Source organism: Drosophila virilis, chromosome 3 (assembly GCF_030788295.1).
Source record: "Drosophila virilis strain 15010-1051.87 chromosome 3, Dvir_AGI_RSII-ME, whole genome shotgun sequence".
NCBI classification, from domain to species: domain Eukaryota; kingdom Metazoa; phylum Arthropoda; class Insecta; order Diptera; family Drosophilidae; genus Drosophila; species Drosophila virilis.
The window spans coordinates 23,341,328-23,364,494 of record NC_091545.1 but is presented as its reverse complement, the minus strand read 5'-3'; the positions used below and the strand labels follow the sequence as shown (position 1 = coordinate 23,364,494).

At 42.4% G+C, this 23,167-nt stretch overlaps 1 protein-coding gene across 3 annotated transcripts in view; it reads right to left on the bottom strand.

The window, feature by feature from the left end:
* Eip75B (Ecdysone-induced protein 75B) overlaps positions 1-23,167 on the bottom strand; it is a 105,981-nt gene that overhangs the window by 40,641 nt on the left and 42,173 nt on the right. For 2 of the 3 annotated variants that reach the window (XM_015176028.3, XM_070208607.1), the window contains one exon: positions 4,281-4,369. In XM_015176028.3, the coding sequence (XP_015031514.2) occupies positions 4,281-4,369 (89 nt within the window). Of the gene's footprint in view, positions 1-4,280; positions 4,370-11,972; positions 13,188-23,167 lie in introns of those variants that run through there. The other variant, XM_015176031.3, reaches the window with a different exon arrangement.

Genomic DNA, 23,167 nt, shown 5'->3' with positions numbered 1-23,167 from the left:
TTAATTGTTTTTAATTATTATTTCAAGTCGCTTTAATTTGTTATTTTTTCTTTTAATTTTTGCAGTGATTTATATAACTCTGATATTTATGCGAAATACTTTTCAATTTCTTTTTCGAATTGGGATTAACCTAATTACGTGCAGGTTGTTGACCTAAATTGCAAAGTGCATTGAACTGTTTGTGGGCAAAATATAGGGATGCGTGTACGTAAACGTGTGTGTGTGTGTGTGTGGCAGAATTTGAAAATAAATGGAATAAAAAATAGATCAAAACTTAACGAGCCACAAATTTAATGAAACTCTTTACAAAAGAAACGAAACACTTTTTGAAGAATCGAATACTGCCGCATTTCCAGAACATTCTTGTTCTCATTCACATATACACATGCTGAACTGTGTGTGTGTGTGTATGCATGTGTATATCAGCGGTTTTCCACTCCACTCCCACACACAGAGCGGCCGGAGTCAGTCGTTCAAGTGCATGTCAGAGCATTAACCTCTGATTACGTATGCATGTATTGTGTATAAATTTATCTATGTGTGCGTGTGTGTGTGTGTGTGTGTGTGCTGCTGCTCTATTTGGGTCCTAGCACAACACGCATACAAGCACAAGTGTGCGCTCTCGCCTCGCTCCATCTCTTTCTCTGTTAGCTCGCGCTCTCGCTGCGCTGCATTCGCTCTCTTCGCCCTATTTCAGTACATTTTCCAATTCGAGTGAAAAATTCTGATTGCAGGCAGAAAGCAGGGGGGAAATCAAGTGAAATGACAGAGATGAGCAGGAAATGAGTTCGCTTCAAATCGCGTGCACGCAATGGGCGCACTTTTTAATTGAATTTAACAAAACGGGAATTAAGTAAGTTCACTTGTTTTTGGCTACACTGTCTTACATGCTTAAGCTCGAAATCATAGAAAAAGTATTTGGTCTTATAATTTTGTTTATGTTTGTTTATATGTATATGTATACATTTTACATGCATACATACATATATATGCACATTTATATTTTCTAGTTGATTTCTGTCTACTCTCCACACCACACAAATACACACACACACACACACAAACGTTTGGTCTATGCTCGAAATGATTATCAAATGCATTATCAATGCGAGTGAGTGTGTGTATGTGTGTGTGTTGTGTGTTTTTGTTTGCGGCTCTTCATATGGATGCAACGTCATTATTGATGCAGGTTAGGAATGTAATCAAATTTTTAAAATGGAACTTTCAACAGAGATGACTCAGTATTTGGGCCTAGAGAATACCAGGAAGGTAGACACACACATGTGCATATGTATGCAACTTGTGCATGTCATTCAACTTGAGGCGTACGTACATGCATACCCAACCACATTTAAATACATACGCACACACATGCATAACTACGTAAGTAGATCAAAAACAATTAACGAAAACTACGCGGCGAAAATACCAGCAACTAAATACGTACGTATGTATGTACATATTTTCGGAGAGCACATTCGCCGCTGCAATTGCGGGAGAGCGTGAGAGAGCGCAACACACTGAGCCCTCTCACGGCTTATGCTCTTGGCTGTTGTTGCTGGCGCTGCCGCCGCTGCTGCTGCTGCTGCTTCTTGTGGCCCATGCTGCGTACGCTGCTTCGCCGCCGTCGCTGACATTGAACGAGTTCATTCACATTTACACGCACACACACACTCACAATTGCCCGCACACGCATATGCACACACTTACTCACTCGCTCACTCACCCAATCAACACAACTGCACACGAAAACTACACGAAGCATAAAAAGCAACAACAACAACAACAACAACAACAGGCGCCCGGGCAGCGAAACTAAAAAGAGACACAGCACAAAAAGCGCAAAAGTGTGGAAAGGAAAAGAATAATAACAAATTTACAATAAATAAATATGCTAAATAATGTGCAAAAACAAAAACATGTTGTATAACAGCCGAAGAGTAGCCGAGTGGAGCAAAGAAAGCAAGCCATTCACAATGGACGAATCGCAAATAAGCAGCCCAAAGAGGGGCAAACCAGAACAGAATCACGCTCAAAAACGCTAACGTCAACAAATGCGCACATACATACACCTATTTATGTGCATACATACACATATATACACATGCATACATACATACGTTGCCTTTAATTTATTTTGTGCCTCTGTTTGCTTTTTTCTACGTTTTGTTTTTATGCTCAATTTTGAAGGAATTATCGCCGACTCGACTGGAAGGCAAACCCAAAACCAAAACCATTCCCACAACTCGAACTCGACACAAATTGGGTCATTAGGCAGCGGCTGCCAAGAGCCCAAGAGCGAATATGGTAATGGGCGGGCAGGCCGGGTGCCTAAGCGACGGAACGGGATGCGTAACGTAATGCCAAAATAACAGGCAATAGGCCTAATACGAATGCTGGAAATAGTGGGAAATGCCCGATAGATAGAATAGTCTGATAAGATTGTATAATAAGCCCTAATTAATTATTGATTATGTAGTTCAGAATATGCGTCTCAAGCTCTGTCCTAATAAGTGTTGTGAGCACTATAAATCAGTGTTGGGTAAGGAATACAGCAGAGTTAGACATTTGGCAGTAGCAAGAAATCCACAATACAAAATACACGTGTGTGTGTGTGTGTTAAAATAGAGAATACAGGTCAATAGACAAACTGAAGGCTGACTGTGGCCAGGTGCTGTGGCTCAGCACAGTCAGGTCTGGCCAGGCCTGGGCGGAAGTATCAGCCAAATGACGAGCAGCGATAAACGAAAGAACAATAAGAGCTACAAGCTAAAAAGATGACGACGTCAACGCGTCGTATGAGCAATTCAAAAATGGCAAAGAACCTCTAAAACTTGCTTCCTACTTCTAGACCAAACAGAGAGAGGCAGCGCGAGAAAGAGAGAGAGGGAGAGAGAGAGGGAGACTTATACACGCGCAAAAGTGCGTGTCCAAAGAAGGGCAGCCGAAGGCAGGACAGGTTTTTGAGTCAGATCGAGAGCCGCTGCTGCTGGGACCCTGTGCCTTTTGCTTAACCTTGAACTTCAAAAATAAAAAAGCGCGTACGAGCAGCTTGTTAATAGGCCTACCTGCCCAGCATGGTACACACACACACACACACACACACACACGCGCGCACACAAATACATATTTAAATTAGCGCATTTGTGTGACTGGCACATTGATAAAAGAGACGCGCTGGCGAGCTACTTAATATCATTATGCATAAAAGCACACACACACACACACACACACACACACACACACGCACATACGACATAAAAAAGCTAAAAATCCGCACCAAAAACGTTGCGAGAAACCCAGAGTGGACGCTTGGTCAAGAGCCAAGTCAATGAACTTGCCAAAAGCCCAACCGAAATACACGAAATAAAAAAAAAAAAAAACAAAGGAAAGAAGCAGAAAATTTGCAAAAAGAAGCGGGCTAAAAAGTCTTGGAAAGTTTGAAATTTCAGACGTGCAGACGTCTCGGAAAGAAACCGATGCAGAAACTATACAAATAAAAATAAATACAACAACGACAAAGGATCGCGGCGCAGACAGAGAGGGAGCGAAAGGGAGCGAAAGGGAGAGAGAGAGAGGGCGAACTGGAAACTGGCTGTTAACCTAATTCAAGGACGTCATTGAGACATTATTCCCGACTTTGGCGGCAACGTTGCGAATATAAGGGAATAGGGCAAACTACTTTGCCAAGGTTAGAGTGAGACGAGGCGAGGCGAGGTGCGGCGAGGAGGGGCTGGGCAGGGTGGGTGTAGGCACGCCACGAGCTGGCGGGCACGATCATTGGCATTGGACTTCGGCCTGGACTACGGCGGCAAGATATGCGCTGTGGCAGGCGAATGAACTTGCCGCAGATTTTCAATGTCACAGACAAAGGGCTACAGGCAGCCCCTTCTTCATCTTCTTCTTCTCATTCTTCTTCTTGTTGTTGGTGGTGGATTCAGGATACTTTTGATTTATTTAACTGCGACGCAATTTATGCAAGGACAAGCTGCGTGGCGGGCGGGGCGCATGAGGCGCAGGTTTCATGTCTGCCACGCAATTGCCAATTGCCAACCTCTGCCTGTGCCTGTGCCTGTGCCTGTTGCCGCCTTAACAACCCCTGGTTGCATTGCTTACCCCTGTCTGCGGAGGTCAAATGAGTTCAATGTCAGCCCAATTTCATCAGCTTGCCGCTTGGTGGTGGCTACAGCCGTCAGCAGTCAGACTGCGTACACGTGGCTGCCCCACACCCGCTCGCTTCCACTGCCACACTTTTTAGATAGAACGGGATTGCAACTTACCTTGCAGCCCTCGCAGGAATGCACGCCGTAATGGAAACCGGAGGCCTTATCCCCGCAGACGCGACAGAGCACGGTGGTGCCATCGAATTCTGCAAAAAAGAAGAAACAAAATCCAAAATCGATTAGTATAAGAATTCTAGTTTAAATAGGCAACTAATCGATTAATATGAGAAATCGATTATTATATCGATATATAAAGTGCTAGAAATTCAATTATCGTTTAATTACATAATAGATTTATCAAGAATTCCAGATACAATAAACAGAAACATTCTTGACAACAGACAAATGGAAGCAAAAATGAAAACAAGCCAAAGGGAATGATAAACTAATATCGATATCTTCACGATATTTATCGATAAACGATAATTAATGCAACTAATTGCATTCAAGATGAACTTAAGCTTCAAGATACAGATGAATATTCTTGGTAAGCGGCAACTTTTACTCTCGGCAACGGCAACAAAAAAGGCCAATGCCGAAGAAAGTAAACAAAGACGTAATACTTTCTTTACAGACACGCAGACCAGCCGATCGTGGCCAATGCCAATGTCAATGTAAAAGGCAACGAAAACGCGAAGAAAGCAGCAAAACAAAATGGGCAACTTGTTGAACTTGAGCTTGTTCTGGCCAAGCGCAGCGCGAGAGCGCCAGCCAGTTGGGGCCTGAGGTGGAGACAATTGCAGGCGGGCAAGTGTTACGTAACTTTCACCGCATGACGGCGTCGAAGAAAGCCAGGCAGGCCAACCAAGAAGAAAGTAAACAAAGCAGAACAAGAATCTTGAGCGAACAAACGGCAGAGAGAGAGAGAGAGAGACTTGTCAAACGACTCTGTTGAGCGGAGAAAGACTTTCTTTGGCAGTCGGTAAACGTGTTTTCTTTTACTCGCACTCTTTTTCTCTCCCTCTCTCCCTCTCTCGCTCTCTCCCACTAGCGTATTACATGTCAGCAAATAATTCAATTATGTATATAAAATTGATAAGCAAGCGCACGCTAGCCAAAATGTGAGTGAGCGAGAAAGAGAGAGAGAGAGAGATAGCAAGAGAGGGGGGAGCGCTGCGCATTGTAAACAATCGGAACGTGCATTCGTAGCAAAAACAATTGCAAAATGCTCGCATGCTCATGATCTCTGCGCGCTGCCATGGCCATCATTATCTGATCGTCATTATCGTGTTCATGATCATGATCATGCTCGCCGAAGACGTCGCAGACACACACACACGCACACACATGCACACATATTTCTGTTTTCTTGTTTGTGTCTCTGTGCCAGACACGCTTTGCGTCTGCAGTCTTTGCAGTTGGCTGTTGTTGTAGTTGTTGCAGTTGTTGTAGTAGTAGTTGTTGTTGTTGTTGTCTGTGCTTGTTGTTGTCGTCTCGACAAGTTCACTGACATTTTGCACTGCAGATCGTTGCACTTTTGCTGCAACAACAAGATCTTGCTTGTGTGCCTGCGTGCGTGTGAAATCTTTATCGATCGTTACAAGAAAAGAAGAAGAAAAAACAGTAAAACATTTAACAGAATGTTGTGGTTAACTAGAGTTAACATTTATGGGAACAGATATTGCTGAAAACAGTTAAGCAGCTGCTTAATATCGAATAACAACAACACTTAGCAATATTAGTATGCACATACATATAGTTATTCAAATATCAGATATATATGTATCTACCGTTAAATAACAGTTTCCAATTACAGCTAACATTTATAGTTGATCGGATTGCTATTTATTTATCTGCATTAAGCTTCGATCTTACGAAACGTTCAAACGCTTGTTATAAAAATAAATTGATTATTCCAGATGTTACAAAATCAATTTTGAGCTTTCGACTATCTTCTGTCTGTGCATTTTGATAAGTGAATTTCGCCAATAATTGTCAAGTATTTGGCTGTCTCTCTCTCTCTCCCGCTCTCTCTCTCTCCCGCTCTCCCTATCTCGCTCTATCAGACCTTGTTTGCCCGCTTCCTTAGCACCTTTCCGTTTTTTTTTTAGACTTTTTTATTAATATTACACTATTACCGCACAAAGCGTTTATCAGCCCATTACACGTGTCGCCGATTAGCAATGCGGAAGGCGGGGCGGGGGGACGGCGAGTATCGACCTTGTCGCTGCGGCTGCTTTGTTTATAGAATCGCTTGTGAATCAATTACAAAGCAAGTTTTCCAAAAATATATAAACCATATAAACCATTTTGGCATTCTCAGATGACGTCAGCTGCCGCACAGAATCCCCTTTCAGATTATCATAAATATATGTCTACAGGGTATGCGCAGTCAGCCAAAGGGGGCAGAGGCGCAATTCTTTCTGCGCCCACATTCACTTGTGTATTTTTAAATATGTGCCACAAAGGAAAAAAAAAACTGTATGAACGGGAGCTACTGACTGCTGAATACCCTAGTTGCAGGGTATTAAAGAGTGTATACAATGTAAATGTGCATATAGAAATATGAAAAAAATATGAATTGTAACTAAGTGGGAAGCTCTGGCAAATATAGGGTATTCTTGTGGCTGCTAGCACAGCGTACAGGGTATTAAAATGACGAGCACTGCCTGTCACATAATTATCTATTTATATCTCATATGCAAACTAATTTATTGAATATCAAAATTTGTATTTAAAATTAGACATTTTTCTAATAAAAACATTTGTTTTTGTTTAAGCTGAACTGATAAGGCACAAATTGGCGCATGCACACACACACACACACACACACACACACACATGTATGTATAACAACAAAAGGTAACTGTAAACAGCTGAAAGACGAGTTTTCATGAACCGTTGTCTGTGTAACTAAATGAAGGAAAATTTAGCTATGGTCTAAATCGAATGCTTCCTGGTTCGAAATTCTAGAGTTCCAGTTTATATACAACTATTACTTCAAGTTATAAAAGTCGATCAAAGTTGTTCTTTAAATAAATATTTTGGTTAAGCGATATGTATTTAGCGAATTTACCGTTTTTTCTTTTTTAGAGCAGAGCTTGGCTAGAAGCTGATTAACCGGTTCGTGGGCTCTGCTAGAGGAAAGATACAAATCGAAAAGTTTTGGATTATCGCCTAGAATACGCTTTGGCCAAGGACAATGGCTAGCAGCTTTTTTTTTTTAATTTTTTTTTTTGCCAGCCAATACACGAGAATCTATAGTCGAGCAAAAACAAAAGTATAAGTATTATCTAATACGCACCACGCACGCACACAGCCACACAAATGGCGACCTTGAAAGTTTCATTCACTTCACACGTATTGTCAGACATGGAGTGCAGCGGGCGACGAGGGGTGCGCAGCTGCTGCTGGGCAGGCGGCACTATCAGCTAGCAAATACGCCAAAAGAACAACAAACAAACAAATAGCAGCCCCAATAGCTCACACACGCACAGAATATGCGCCTGTGTGTGCGTGTGTGTGTGTGTGTGTGTGTATGCTTGCTTATATTATGTGTGCATGTATGCATATGGCATACAAACAAATTAATTCCGACAGCTCGACGAAAATTTTCGGCTGACTCGCTTGATATGAAATACACACACACACGCACACGCACAAGCCAAATAGACGCACACACACACACACAAGAGTGTGTTTGAATGCGAGAGGCAGAGCGGGAGAGAGAGAGCCATATTGGTAATGTTCTGAGTCAAAAACTCAACTAAATTAAAATTTGACATTGAAATTTTTTTTTGTTCGTATCTCGCGCGCTCTCTCGCTCGCACCAATCGAAATCAATAAATAAAAGTTTAGCGCGTGTTGCCAGCGAGTGCAAGCGGGAGAGCGTGAGCATGCAAACGGTTCTCGCTCTCGCGCAGCGCCAATGCGGAAATGTTCGTACAGGTTTTGTTGCTTTTGCTTTTGTTTTTGTATTTTTTTTTTCCGCAACAGACGCAAGTTCAACGTATCGTGCATTGAAATTAAAATTTTGACAAAAATGTTGCTCGTACTTTTGCATGGGGTTCAAAAAACGCAGCTGAGGTCACGCGAATTTAAATGCGGCACCTTGTAAAGTGGGCGTGCACAGCCGCCCATTCGGCTGCTGCTGCTGGTTCATTGAATCGGCAAACATGTGAGCAAAACCGTAAACGTGAACGCGGTTCGGTTCAGCACAGTTCAGTTCACAGTTCCGTTCGTTCTCTTGACATCGGCATCGGCATCGGCATCGGTTATGCAATCGCAGAAGCGTTTTATTAATTTAATTCAAATTAATGATCGGTCGTTTACCGATCCACAAAATGCGTGCATTGACTTGATTCTCATATGCATATATATATTGATTTGTTTTTTAGGTGCCTTGCACTTTCTGGAGCAGCTGGCAAGGTTGACGAACGAGCTGGGCTTCGGGCGTGGGAACAGATCGCCACATTGGGAACAGACCGAATGAGTGCGTGGGGTGAGTGGAGGGGGGGGGGGTGGCTGGAGTTGTGCATGAATCATTTAAGGAATTCATTTGGGTGGTCTTCTCGGAGTTGACATTTCAAAAGGGTGAACAGACTGTTCGGGGGCTGCCATAAAGAAGATTTTGAGTCAAGGCAAGTGGAGAACAGTTGTATTAATAAAACAACAGCTTGAAATTCGAATTTATATGCAAAGGACTAAGAACAAGAATTATAAGAGAAGATTGAGTAGAGAAGATGAACACGAGAGCTGCTCGTGCGCTTGACAATTAACTCTTAACCTCATTTATAAGCAGTTGGAACAGTTGTAAGAACTAAAGAGCATAAATATAACAGATCTGTGCTGGTATATTGACATTTACATTGTTATACTGACAGTTATATTGTTATTTTGACAGATTTGTGCTGTTATATTAACAATTATACTGTTATATTGACAGCACAAATCTTTAAGATTAATTCCTTGAGCTAGTTAAGATACTTTTCATTGAGTTCAAGATCTAATCCTCATAATTTGAGATACACGAATGTAATCAGCTTAGAGTTAAGGATTTAAGCTAATGATCATGTGGATCCAGATTAACTGCTCTTTAGTCTAAGTTAAAATTATTTGCCAGCACAAAGTATCTCAAAGATACAATGTACACTACATATTCCTCAGATCTCAAGAGCTTCAGAACTTATCATACCTTGAACATAAATATCAAATACCTTTTAGTCTAAGGTAAAAGTATTTGCCAGCATAATGTATCTCAAAGATACAATGCACACTACATGTAATTACAAAATAAATAGGGGTTTACTTTCGATTTTAATGATTTTCACTTTTACAAAACGAGCCCGATCGCGAGCCCTCGGCTTGGCGTCTCGGCGACCGAATCGGGAGGTCTTTGAACGTTTTAATAAATTTCTAAAATGCACAAATAATTGTGCCAATAAAAATAAACACGACGACAACGTCGCCGACGAAGAAAAACTTTCCAAGCAAAAGTTCAAACGCCGCCTACGAAAAACAAAACTCTAAAAAATAGAAAAGGAAAAATATAAAAAAAAAAAAAACCAAACGAAACGAAACGAAAAACTGCAAAGCAAATAACTTTTCTTTTGCACAATTGTAGCGAGGCGACGCGCTGCGACGCCTGCATTGACTTTCACCGACATTCAACAAAGGCAAACAGTTCAGTGTGTGGTAGGGAGTAGGGGGCTTGGGGGCTTGGGGGCAGCGGCTGTCGGGGTTCGTCTCAGGGACCGGACCGGACCGGACCAGGCCGGGAACCGGACCGGACGAGTCATTGCCAACGTTGCCAATGTAAAAATGTCAAAAGACAATTTGACAGCGAATTTAAATTAAGCGCGAATGCCAGCTAGGAAGGCGGGCGGGTGTTTGCAGTAGGGGTAAGGTGGGCTGGCACCTACTCTCAAGAGAAGTTGAGCTGCGTTTTGGCCATAAATTGACTGCGCATGCGCAGTGAAAACTAAAAGTGAATTTCTGCAGTTGCATTCGCTGTTTTGCTTTTCACTTTCGTTTTCGCAATTGAAATTAAAAACTTGGCTAACGGATGCATTTACAAATGCCAACAGCCAGCACACACACACACACACACACACACACACACACACACACACACACACACACATAGAGCTGCACGCTGGGTAGCAATGAACTTGGATTTGCGCTCTTTGGCATATCAAATGCATTCGCCCAGTCGCCCAGTTTTTCGTTTTGTTTGGAGAAATGCAACGCCAACAGACACACAAATAAATAAATAAGTGTTTGTAAAATAAACAACAACAACAAAAACAACAAGAAAAAAAAACAATATGCAAACGCATAATAGACGACATATAAACATTATTTCTTGGCATTAGGTGCGGGCCGAATTTCACTTTCGTTGACAGGGCGTGAAATTCATGTGACTGCCAATCCAGATAACTGAATTGATATGGAAAGAAAGCCACCAGGAGCTCAGATCCTGAAATGCTCAAAGTCCAATCATTTTGGGATTTTTCAAATGTAAAGCCTATAAAATCATGTATCGAATCTTTTTATAAAGAAACGTAGCCAAAATCGAAAGTAAATCGTTTAGTATAATATATCTAGATAATTTTATGACTTGTGCTTGGCTGTCGAATTTTCCGAGCAAAAGGATATAAGAGATATAAGACTTCATATGACAGCATTTAGCAGGACTATAATAAAGACGAAGTTAAGAGCCCACAGTTTTGATTGGCTCTAGAATTCGAATCGATCGAATCGAATCTAAGCTGAAGGAGGAAGATCGCTAAGCCTAAAATTTGAGTCTAAGCTGTAGGATTATCTAAAGCAGATAATAAAACAAATAAATTAGATATACAAGTTGTTGCCCTCTTGAGATATTTTAAGTAAGACATATTCCTAATTTTCTGAAAAGACTTTCCTAGAGAGAATGTAATTGAATAAAAGCTGGCATATCAAGCAGACATACTGCAGCTCAAGCATAATAAATAAGATACTTCCCATAATATAGCCCCTGGTGTTCGTAATGTCAACCTGTAAGGGGACGGGGAAGGTGAGGAGGGATTTACCTTGACTCATCGCTTGAACCTGAAGCACATCGGTGATTTATAAGCGAGGCTCTCGAGCGACCGGTTACTTTGTAGATAACCGACATAAAGTGCATTAACTCCTTTCCTGACATTGGTACAGTTATTTTTATCGTTGTCGCATCGGCAGAGATATGAAACGAGTTAATTGAACTCCGATCTGGGCCCAAGGCACATTTTCAGAGCTCTGTTTCTGGTTGTTTTTGTTTTTTTTTTTTTTTTATTGTACGCGGAACGACCTTGTTGACTGAGTGAATGAGTGAACGACTGACTGAGTGCAAAAATTCGGAAGCGTTACTTGACTGGCTAATTAAGATGACGTCAAAAAGTCAATACACCCATCAGGCCTTAGCCCCCCACCGACAAAAAAAAAAAAAAAAACCAAATGCTTCCGCGACGATCGAGCGACTTGTTGCCAACTGCGAGCGGATTCATAGCTGAGGCCTATTGCAATATTAATCAAAAGTCCAAGGTGGACTCTATTCAAGTACAGTGAACGCTCGTGAAGTAGAATACTTTCAAAGTTGTTACTTATCGAAATGATAGCTAGATTAGGTTCCTTTTCAAGCTTCCCTATTTAAGAGTGTTTTTTTTTTTAAGTGGAAAAGGTTCATTCTGAAAAACAGCATCTATTTACTATTTCTGCTAGGTCGCGCCAGCGAGTGCACACTGTAGCATCGCAGTATTGTATTGCAAGTTAACTTGGAGCTCAGCGACTCACCAATATTTAGCTCGGGCTCGCCTTTGACCGAGCTGGCGACAGTTGTATCCATAACTGGGTAGGATTTGATATATTCCGGCGTCTGTGGACGCGAATCGGCGGGCATAACCACAATGGCGCCATTTGGCTGACCAGCGGGCAGCGCAACCGTTAGATGATGATGATGATGATGATGTGCAGCACTCGCATAGCCAGCCTCAACTGCCTGCTGCTGCTGCTGCTGCTGCTGTTGCTGCTGCTGTTGTTGATGATGATGATGGTACATGGCGGCCATGTGCTGGGCATGATGGGGCGACTGTTCAAAGTGCGCCTGCCCCAGGCCCAGACCCTGTGGCGCCTCTGTGGTGCTGACCACCACACTGGAGCTGGACTTGTTCACATAGATGACATTGCTGTGCGGCATTTTGCTGGCCATGGGCACACCTGCGGGCGGCACAGTATCCAATTCTGTGACAGGTGCGACCTGGCGCTGATGGTATTCCGTCTGGAAGATGACGGCGCTGCCGCTGGGCTGCTGCTGCTGTGTCTGCTGCTGTTGTGCCTGCTGCTGGGGCTGGCCCACAATTAGTTTGCTGTGCTGATAGTAGGTGGAGACGCTCGTATTGGGCGGCAATTTGAGCGCGTTCTCCAGATGGGAGCGACCGGCCACCAGCAGCTGGGCATTGCTGGTGGTGCTGCTGGCCGCCACCTGGGCGGGCTGGCCCAGGCAGATGACCGAGGTCTTGGCGCCTGTCGATTCCATGGAGGTGACTTCGTTGGCGCTGCTGCTGGGCTGACAATCGGAACTGTCCGCGGACATGAGCATTTTGTGTTAAACGGATCGGAAGACTAACTTCCACACACTTGTTATCTAGATATTGATTGATTATTTTTTTTTTTTTTTTTTTTTGGTTAAAATATGCGGCCTAAACGGTCATATTGTTGTTTGTGCACTTGTTAGAAGCTGGCGCTTGCCACAAATAGATGCTAATGCACATTTAGCTCACAAAACACTTGGCGTATCCTGCAGATACTTTGCTGATTTGTTGTAGTTGTGCAGTTGTCACTTGGCTTGTTAAACAATTTTCAATATATTCATTTGTTAAATTCAATAAACTTAACCGATATGCGCAACGCGAAACACGAAAAAGGCGAGGAGTAGGCGACGACGACGACGTTGACGGCGACGGAGGAACGACGATCTGTTCGCTGCGATGTTTCGACGTTGAATGAAAGGAAAATCAACATTCGCATTGGATCTTGTTCAGTTTTTGGCCGCCAGTCGTTGCCGTACGCTCGACCCTGAGAGAGCGAGCGCGTGTGCGAGAGCCAGATACCAGAGAGAGAGAGAGAGAGAGAGAGCGCGAGAGCGCCATGCTGTGTGCTTGCGTGCTCACGTGCTCTTGAAAATAATAAAACATGTGGCGGCGGCGCGGAGAGCGCGAGCAATCAAAACATCAACATGAGCGAGCCGTCTTCGTGTGTGTGTGTGTGTGTGTGTGAGTGAGAGAGTAAGCCAGCGAGAGAGCGTGATCCAACTGCTGCACGTACACTTAATGTAGTTGAGGTGAGGGTGTTGCTTAGAAAACCACACACACACACACACACACACACACACACACACACACACACACGCACATAGATTTGCCACCCCAGCGCCCAATTTGTCAGCCTGGCCCATAACTACCCTGGCAACAGCAGGCAGTCGGGTCTGATTGCCGCTCGCCGAGTGAAACACATGTCGCGACTCAAACCGATAGCCGGCCCAAGGTAAACGCTGCTCAGCGGTTAATGTACTCTTCTTTTAGCAATGAATCCGTTCGCGTATGCTGCCCATTGCCACAAGCAACATGATAATCATTATCATGCTGGGCGGTTCACATGAGCTAGTTCATGGCGCTCCGTTCGAAAAGTTCAATAAAACTTTATCCAAGTTCATGCGCTCGGTGAAATGCTGTTTTCTTTTTCGTTTCAGCTTTTTTTTTTTGTCGATTTTTGTTTTCATTAAATGCAATTTATTTAATTACTACTTGTTGCGTGTATAATTAAAATTATATCACAACACAATGCAGGCCCGAGCGTTGCATTGCAGTCATTGACATCGTGCCGTTGACATTTCGAGTCGCAACAAAACACATTTAACAGACCAAAAACAACAAAATAAGAAAAATGTAAATAAATATTTACATACATGATTGGGGAGCCGATCAACCCGTTGGGCCTGCCTAGGTCAATGTGGAAATCGTTTCCTGTAGGAGCCAACTTCAAATACAAAACGAGAAAATGCCACGTGTGGCCACATCGAACGATCACTCGCCCTCTCTTTCTCTCGCTCTCTCTCTCTCACGCGCAGACAACCAAGGTTAAGGCGCTTTGCCTCTCTCGCTCTCGCATTGTTCTAGTCAGCATTTGCGTGGGAGTTGTACGAGATAGTTTAGACAAAAATATCATCATCGGGCGAGTTTTATTTCTCGACATATTTTCGGCACATTTGTCTGTTGGCTATGGTATTTTCAGGATGGACGGGGGTGTGAAGAATTTGTTTTTCCCTGCATCTATGTTTAATGGCATTTTCGACAAACAATAAGAATATTCATTCGATTTGTGGGTGTGTTTCCAGCTAATATGCCCAGCCCAATGTATACATTCATAAACTCAACTTGATACGAAGAGGTTGATATGCTGTTTAGATGTGACACATACTCTGGGACAGATACTCATTATCGTATTGCATTCGTGTAATTTGATAATCTGTGTGATTCACATGCGTGCATGTGTGCCAAAGTATCTCACACATAATGTCAACAAGCAGCAGTTCGGCAAGAAGCTCAACTAAAAATTCTTACCAGTCCAGACCGTACAAAAATAAACATTTAACTTCCTTATTAATGCAATTTCAATAATAACAAGTTCGTTTAAAAATAAATGAGCAGACAAAACGAAAGTGCCCCCACACACACACACACACACACTGGCACACACACACAGCCAGGGGCAATGCAGACCTGGCTGGATCAGCCTCGGTTCAAGTGGAGGTCAAGTTCAATGGAAGACGCTCGAAAAGAAATTAGGTAGCTGATGTCGATGGCTTTCAAGTGCCTTGAGCCAAGCATTTAAATTTCATGATCGCACGGCACAACATGCATTATTTAAATCTCTTAGCTCCTCAATCACCCTCCCTCCACATGCCTTCTCCTCCGCTCTTCAGCTTTTACAAGCGCCAATTTGAGGGGAGTTTACAAGTGATTCCAACAATTCGCAACGTCATGATCAACGGCAACAGCAGCGCGAGCAGCAGCAGCAGCTTTTGGCTGCGTCATGAACAATGCATTCGACGATCGGCGAGGCGAATGCACCCCAGCCAAATGTCATTGGCTTCTCGACTCCGTATGGATATACCACATAGGCCGGGCTCTTGTTTTGCAACAATAAATTTTTTTTTTTTTGGTTATCAGCCTGTTGGCCTGCCTGTCTGTGGCATTAACTTTTGATCAAAGTCCTCAGAGTGCAGGGACGAGACGAGGCAGAAACGAATCGATGTTAACTCTACAAAACTGTTGACCGATAATTAAAACAGGGCCATTCATCCAGAGAGAGATAAAAGATGCGAGATAGAGAGCGCGAGAGAGAGAGAGAGAGAGAGAGAGAGAGAGAGAGGGAGCTAAAAACAGCGAGAGTTTATTCGAATCAGCCATAGATAAAGAATGATCTATAATAAATTCCCTTAAACCCCTTTTCTATCATATATTATGATTAACCTCGATCAGCTTCCAGATCGGCAAACACATTTGTATAACTAATACTATAGGATTTATTCTCCGCAATAACTTTTGGATACGATCAATTATATCTAGATACATAATCCCATTAATATCATAATATTCTTGACCTGGGCTGAATATGAAATTTGATTAAATTCAGAAATCGAACTTAAATTCAATTAATTGTTCTTTAAAGTTGGTCAAGACATATTTGTGTTAAATTGAGCACATATAATCTTACTTTATTTCCTACTTGAAGGATATATGTACTAAATTTTAATTTAATTTTAATTAAATTAATGTTATTCTATATTGATTTTTATTTAAGTTTTAATGAATTGGATTCAAGCAAATAATGCTCTTCATCTTCCAATTCCAAGTACAAATCGTGAATTCAGTAATTCCAATTAGAGAATATTTAATTTCTGGCACAAGTTCTATTCGAAAGATTCCTACAACACTTTCCGAGTGTTTATCAAACCCTATACATATATATATATATATATATATAATGCGAACATGATATTGAATCGATGGCAAATCATCTCGCCCCCAACTCGTTAATCGGTTATGCCCACAGTCAGTCAGCATTATTTTTGATTGCGGCTTAATCAGAGCGACCTTCCACTTTGCGGTCTCAAACCCTCTCTCTCTCTCTATCTCTCGATCTCTCTGTCTCTCTCTCTCTCTCGCACAGCTGACACTCTCGATTCTGTCGGTGACACGCGTTGGCCGCGCTCTGCGCGCAAGTTGAACGACTCTTGATGACTTTTTCCTTGGTAGTTTGTCGCTTTTTTTTATTATTTATTTATTTAATTTAATTTTTTTTTTTTTTGGCAAAACTGTGTGATTAAGAGACTAAATCAACTTCCTTGATAACTTGTTAACAATTTGGGCAAGTAATTTCGTTGAGCTTAGAACTGAGAAACCAGTTTTCGGCGATTGCGCAACTTTTGAACCCGCTGACTGGTTCGAATTCTGAGTGCGGCGCCTCTAGAACATCAGCCAGCTGCTCTATGTTTTATCCACATACTATAATATACATATATCGTTCGCTCTCACTATATAATTAACGCACAATGAGAAGGTGCGTGGCCCCCTTCGTCCATCTGCCCTCCCTCCGTCCATCTGCCCGACGCGTCTGTGCCACGTTGTGTGCGTGTTCATGAACTCGGTCAATTTGAAGGCCAACAATTTTGCGCTTTACGCATAAAAAAATGTTTGTATTTTATTTTGTTATTTTTTTGTCTCGGTTTAGTTTTGTGCGTTTACCCTAACCAAAAGTGATCAGCATATTGTCATAAACGAAGATTTAGCATTTGGTTCTCGCTGGAAACCTCATTTAACGACATCAATACAATATAATATAAGCTCCTATTTATATTTGGTTTAAAATTATTTATAGATTTTAATAAGGTTATCTTCCATATTCCGCTTCCTTTTAAATCATATTTAATTAAATTTAATAGTTATATTATTAATACAAGTTCTTAGCTAACTATGTTGCCTTCATGACGTTTTTAGCTTACTTATTATCCATATCTCCTTATCTTCCATATCTATCTATTCGTAGAGAAGTATTCCTAAAGGAAGTTCTTAGCCTAGTTGTCTATCCATATCTCTCTGCCTTATGATCCTTATGATATTCCTCTCTTTTTCTAATAATAGTAGAGTAAATTGAAGAGTAATATAAATTAGAAAAGTTCTTAGCTTAAACTAAGTTCCCTTTCAAAACTGTCTCCCTCTTCCCTCTTTCTAACTCATCGCTTTTTAGCTTTTAACTGAGGGAGAGTATCGAAACTTCGGCGCTTTCTTGTTCTTTAGTTTTTCGATTGTACTCGGGCAATTTATTTTTTTGCTTGGCTCTTTTTTTATGTTGCCAGATTTTGATGTTAAGTGTATGTGGTTTTTTTTGGCAGGGTTGGCGATTACGCATAATTTTCGGCTGTCCAGAGAACTCATGATGTCATGCGGAGAGCGAGAGTCGTAGATCAAGCGTGTGAGAATCGGAAAAGTCAAATGCTTTTCCAAGGCTGAGATATGGGCAATTGGGAATACGAAACAATTGATCGGAAGCTGTCTGTCTGAAAAGTAGCTAACAGCTGTCATATGGCAGAAAGATAGAAAGAAAGAAAAGCAAAGCAAGTCAAGTATATTTCCCAGAAAACTCTATATCTATAAATCATGTAGGCCCCATGGCATTTGGAGACTTTGCTTTCGGACAAATGTGCTCTAATCTCTTAAGATGTAATAATATTATAAGAATTGTAAATACAAATATGACGCGGCATAAACATTTGCATTAGAATTTCGTAATGGCAATTGGGTGCCTAGAAAAACTTAACTAACAATAAACATTCGCACACACGCACACACGCTTATCGGTTATCGGTGTTATCAGCGAGCAGCAGCGAAAAATGAAGGTCAGCAGAACAAATTCCTGATGGGCGCTTATCTATTTTTTTTTTTATTTTAACCGCAAACACAAACGCGAAACGCGTCACTCTGATAAAAATAGATGAAAATATTCGGGAGCTCTAGTCAAGTTAATAGATATCCTATAAACCTTTAATAGATATCCTATAAATCGAACTTATCTAGTTAAAAGAGGGAAGCGGACTATATGATACTAGTCACAACTTTTTAAGTAAGGATAAAAATTGGTGAAAATAGCTGGGAGCTCTAGTCAAGTTTCGGACTCGGCAGTACCTTCAATAGATATCCTACAAATCGAACTTATCTGGCTAGAAGAGAGAAGCGGAGCATGCGATACTAGTCACAGCTTATTAAGTGAGAGTATTCGAGCTAGTCATCAATTTGTGTAGAGCAACTGATAGTCGTTTTGGGGTTTTGCCAGCTAAGTTTGGCTTATCAATGGTCGAGTTTTTGTAGTTTTCGCAAAAGGTGAAAATTCGATAAGAGTTTTCAAGGTCCCAGCACTATCTAATAAAAGAAGCGCGTGCAATTTCGCCCATTTGGCTATTACACAATGTCTGAGCGAGACGCAGTTAGATGCGCCCTATTGTTGTCTTCTTCTTGAGCGGGCATTTCGCATAGCAAACGCGTCTAAAGCTTTATTAGCCAAGGTCGGTGAAATTTGCTTTTGCGCTTTTAATTTATTTATTATTATTATTATTTTTTTTTTTATATTTGTTTTTATTGGTTCGCTAAGTTCTAAAGCAAACAAAAGTCAAATGTATGATTTTTGTGGTTCTGTGCCCCGGCGCTGTGCTCTGACCCTGATCCGTTCGCAGTCCGTGGAACTGCTTTTTGAATAGTTTATTGCTGACTTATAAATCTGTTTAGTTATCTATTAAACGAAAACACATATACATATGTATGTATTAGAGCTAACTTGCGTATATCAGAACCTGAATAGCAGCCTCTTCCTGATCAGCTTGAGAAAGTATCTTTCAATTCTTCTCGACGCTTCTTTCTGCAGCTTATCCTACATTCTTTTTTTTCATAGAAAAGTTCTAGCAGAATTTTTAAGTGCGCTCTCTCTCTCTCTCTATCTCTCTCGAATTTCTAGCTCTCATCGCTCTCTTTGTCCGCATCTTCCAGAACTATTCCATGTACTTGAACTCGTTTTTCCGCCGTCTAAATGAAAAACTTCTTGGCCCAAGCGTGTTTGTATAATTATAGGAGTGAGACGTTGCTCGTTTATCAAAAAGAAATGCAGGCGTAATTCTCTGCGCTGCCGCCCGCTCTATTGTTATTGTTATTGTTATTATCAGTGGACATGCAAGGGCAGGAAGCGCAGCACAATTTAATACAATGGAGCTGCGCCGACGCTGGCTGGCTTATCAGTGGAAAATGCTGGCCTGGCCCCGGTCGCAGTGAAAATGAATCAAAAGTGCTGCAGCAGACGCCTCCACTTGAGTGTGGCACAGAGACCCACGCACGCACACATTAGCTCACACACACACATACGCATGCATATATGCGCGCGCTTCTCATTGAACGTTCAATGATCTATCCCAATAGCATCTCTTGCACATGCCCCGTTTTGAAAAGCGAACTCGACATTGAAAAGAAAAGAAGAACAACAACAATAACAACAAAAGCAAAGCAATCATCAGCAATTATCAACGGGTGAGCGAGCGAGAAAGCATGCGCCGAGAGAGCAACTCTGACTGCGACTGAGCGAGCAGCACTGCCGTTAACTGTGTGAAGTTCAAAGCCACTGCACTCGAGCAACAACAACTCAACGAAAGCTCTATTGCACTCTCTCGGTCGCGCTATCGCTCTCGCTGGCCGCTCTATTGCTGGACTCTTTAGTGTGCATGTGTGCGCATGTGTGCATGTGTGTGTGTGTGTGTCTGTTTGGGCATTTGTTGATGTAGGTTCGGCCTGTCTTCGTTTCTAATGGGGGGCTGCTGCACTTTTGCTTTTCCGCTGCACAGATTTGTTGTTTTTCGTATCTGCAACTGCAACGCTTCGGATTTTTCCACTCACATTTCTTCGCACACATTTTCACTGTGCGCGGCGGCGCCGATCGCTGAGAGGGTCTTTAACCCTTTCGCAGTGCAATGCACTCGATGCGGCGACGACAACGGCCACAACTTTATTCCACTTCAGTTCGCCACATCCATCCCCAACCCACCTTTGAGTTTAGTCGTCTCTTCGTTTTTGCTTTTTGTGCGTGTGTGTGTGTTTGTGTGTGCATGTGTGTTTCTGCAGTTTTCTTCTTGCACATTCTTTTACATGCGTTGCTGTTGTTGTTGTTGTTGTTGTTTTGCATTTATGTGTGTGTTGGGTCTAGGCCTAGTTGCGTACATTGACGCCCGACGCTGGCGCTGCTGTCGCTGTCGCTGCCTCTGCCGCTGCCGCCGCCTCTTTTAACGACTGCATACAGTTTTGTAACTGTTATTGAGGGCTATTTGCAGTTGCAGTTGCAGTTTGAGTCCGTGTTGGTTCTGCCAGTGTTGCCTGTTGCCAGTTGCCCGTTGCCAGTGTTGCTAGCTGCTCGTTGGTGCCAATGATCGTAGATCGTGCTTAGTATGCCTGATAAGCCAGCCAGCAGAGCGAGCGAGAGAGAGAGAGAGAGTGTGTGAGCGAGCGAGCGAGAGAGAGAGTGAGAGAGAGCGAGCTAGAGTGAGGTAGACCGTGCTTGCAATGAGTTTATTGACTTGTCAGTTGGTCGGACGGCCACGCATGTGCACAGTTGGCCAAGTTGAATGCACTTGGCCAGCGGCAGCAGCAATAGTTGCAACTGCAAAAATTGGAAATTGCCGCACGTGCTTTCTATGATTACGCCATGCCGCAGGCCGCAAGTCAGCGGCCCTGCCTAGAGAGGCCTGCTGGAAGACGCCCTGTCCAAACGCTGTCTAAACATCTGGCTGCTGAATATCGTCGGCTATCTGGGAGAGTTAATGGATAATTTGCACTTGGTTAGCTGGCATTCGGCAGGAGACATGCGCCCAAATTATAGCTTTAGCATTTTAATAGATTCAAACGGTAGTTGATTGGACCTATGTTAATGGATGCTATGGCTATGATTTATTGATTGGGAACCTGCGCGTTGGGCCTTTGAGCAAAGCGGAAGCAAACTCGCTTAGCAAATGTTGTGGCCACAAATAGTGCTACAGTCATCAGTGGCAGATGTTCCAGATAAGCCATCTATCTAGCTTTCCATCTGTATTATCTCGAGAAATATAAAAGCTAGAGACTTGGGTCTTGAAATGCGTTCGGGTATTAGTAAAATATAAACATATTTACGATTTCAAGTAAATAGCTCGTGTAGTTATCGAGTTCATACAGATGAGCTATGTATATAATCGATGTGCTTGCTTCCTGCTGCCTATTAAATACATTTTACTCATTTTAATCTAATTTTTGAACTAAATATACATCAATTTCGCCTTTTAGTTATTTAGCTACCATTCTGCAGCGCATAAGCCATCTATCTATATGCCCATCTGTATTATCTCGAGAAATATAAAAGCTAGGAATTTGTGTTTTGGAATGTGTTTAGTTATGAAGATACTTTAAGCACATTTCAAATTTCAAGTCTATAGCTCTTGTAGTTTTCGAGTTCATCTAGATAAAGATCGACTTTGGGTCTTAATACTCTATGTGCTTGCTTCCTGCTGCCTCTTAAATACATTTTACTCATTCTAACTTACTTTTTAAGGGCTACATACTGCTTGGAGTTCTTTTAACTACCATTCTGTGGCGCGTTACTTTCGCCACTTGAGTACAGAGGAACTCGCAGATCGAGACACATTGCGGACAGCTGGCGCAGGAGGGCACGAGATTGATATCTTTGGCATAATAAGTGTGGAAAGCCATAAAAATAACAAACAGGCCACAAGAAAAAAATTAACAAAAAAAAAAACAACAAGAATGAAATAAATATAAAAGCAAATCAAAAGCCGTACCACAGATATTTTCGGGGGGCAGCATAATAAGATTATGCGATATTTTGTGTATATAAGTGGCAAGAACAGAGCTGGTACCGCTGGAGGAGAGGAGGCGGCATATGAAACCCAATGCGCGCTGAGTTGGCAACTGGAATTGACTTAAAGCACAAAAATTACAATTCGTGCGAAAGTGAATGACCTCCATTAACCGCCATTAAGCAAGACTGAGACCGAGAGAGACTGAGACTGGGACTGGGACTGAGGCCAGAACAAAAAAAAGCCTCAGCCTACAGCTCCACTACGGACTGTTCTTCTGTGCCTCCTCTTCTTATTGTACGTCTTCTTCTACTACTGCTGTAGCAACATGCGTTTGGCTCGACGTGATCGTCTGAATTCGCATGAACCCTTTCCCGCTGCTCATATCAAGCTTAGCATAATAATTAGTAAGCCAAAACTGGGCTCGATCTGGAGCCGGCTCCGGAGTTAAAGTCAAAGTCGGACTCGAAGTCGGAGTCGGAGCTGGGTCCGGGCGTTGCCGAAATGTTTTTTTTCTTCTTCTTCTTATTGGCTCCCTTTGGCTTTGTTCTATGGCCCTCGCTTGGTGCGCTGTCAGGTGAGCAAAGTCGCGACCAACTGGCCAGGAATTTGAAACCTGTTTGAAAGACAACGACAACAACAACAACAACAACAACGAGAAGAAGAAGATGTAGAAGAGCGAACTTTGTACGCGCTTAGCATAATTTCTGTTGCTGTTGTTGTTGTTAATGTTTGCTGCCATAATTTATGAATGCGAGCTAAACGTAGCGCCAGTGCCCTCCTCACTAGGAAGTGGACTGGGTTTAATGTACGCGTACGCGGCCATAGAACGTGCGGGCCAAATGCCAAACAGCCCGACAGGTAAGTGTGCAAAGTGGGGAGGGTGATCGGAGCGGTCGTTGGCAGACAGGTGCTGAGTCTAAACTTGTTGATCGCCTCTAGGCCGATTAAATTAGAGGGCGGGTGTTATGCCAAAGATGACGTGAGACCGCAAGATATTCGCACAGTTCGAGAAACAGGAAGAGTTTTCACATGCTGCCATATGATGATGTGC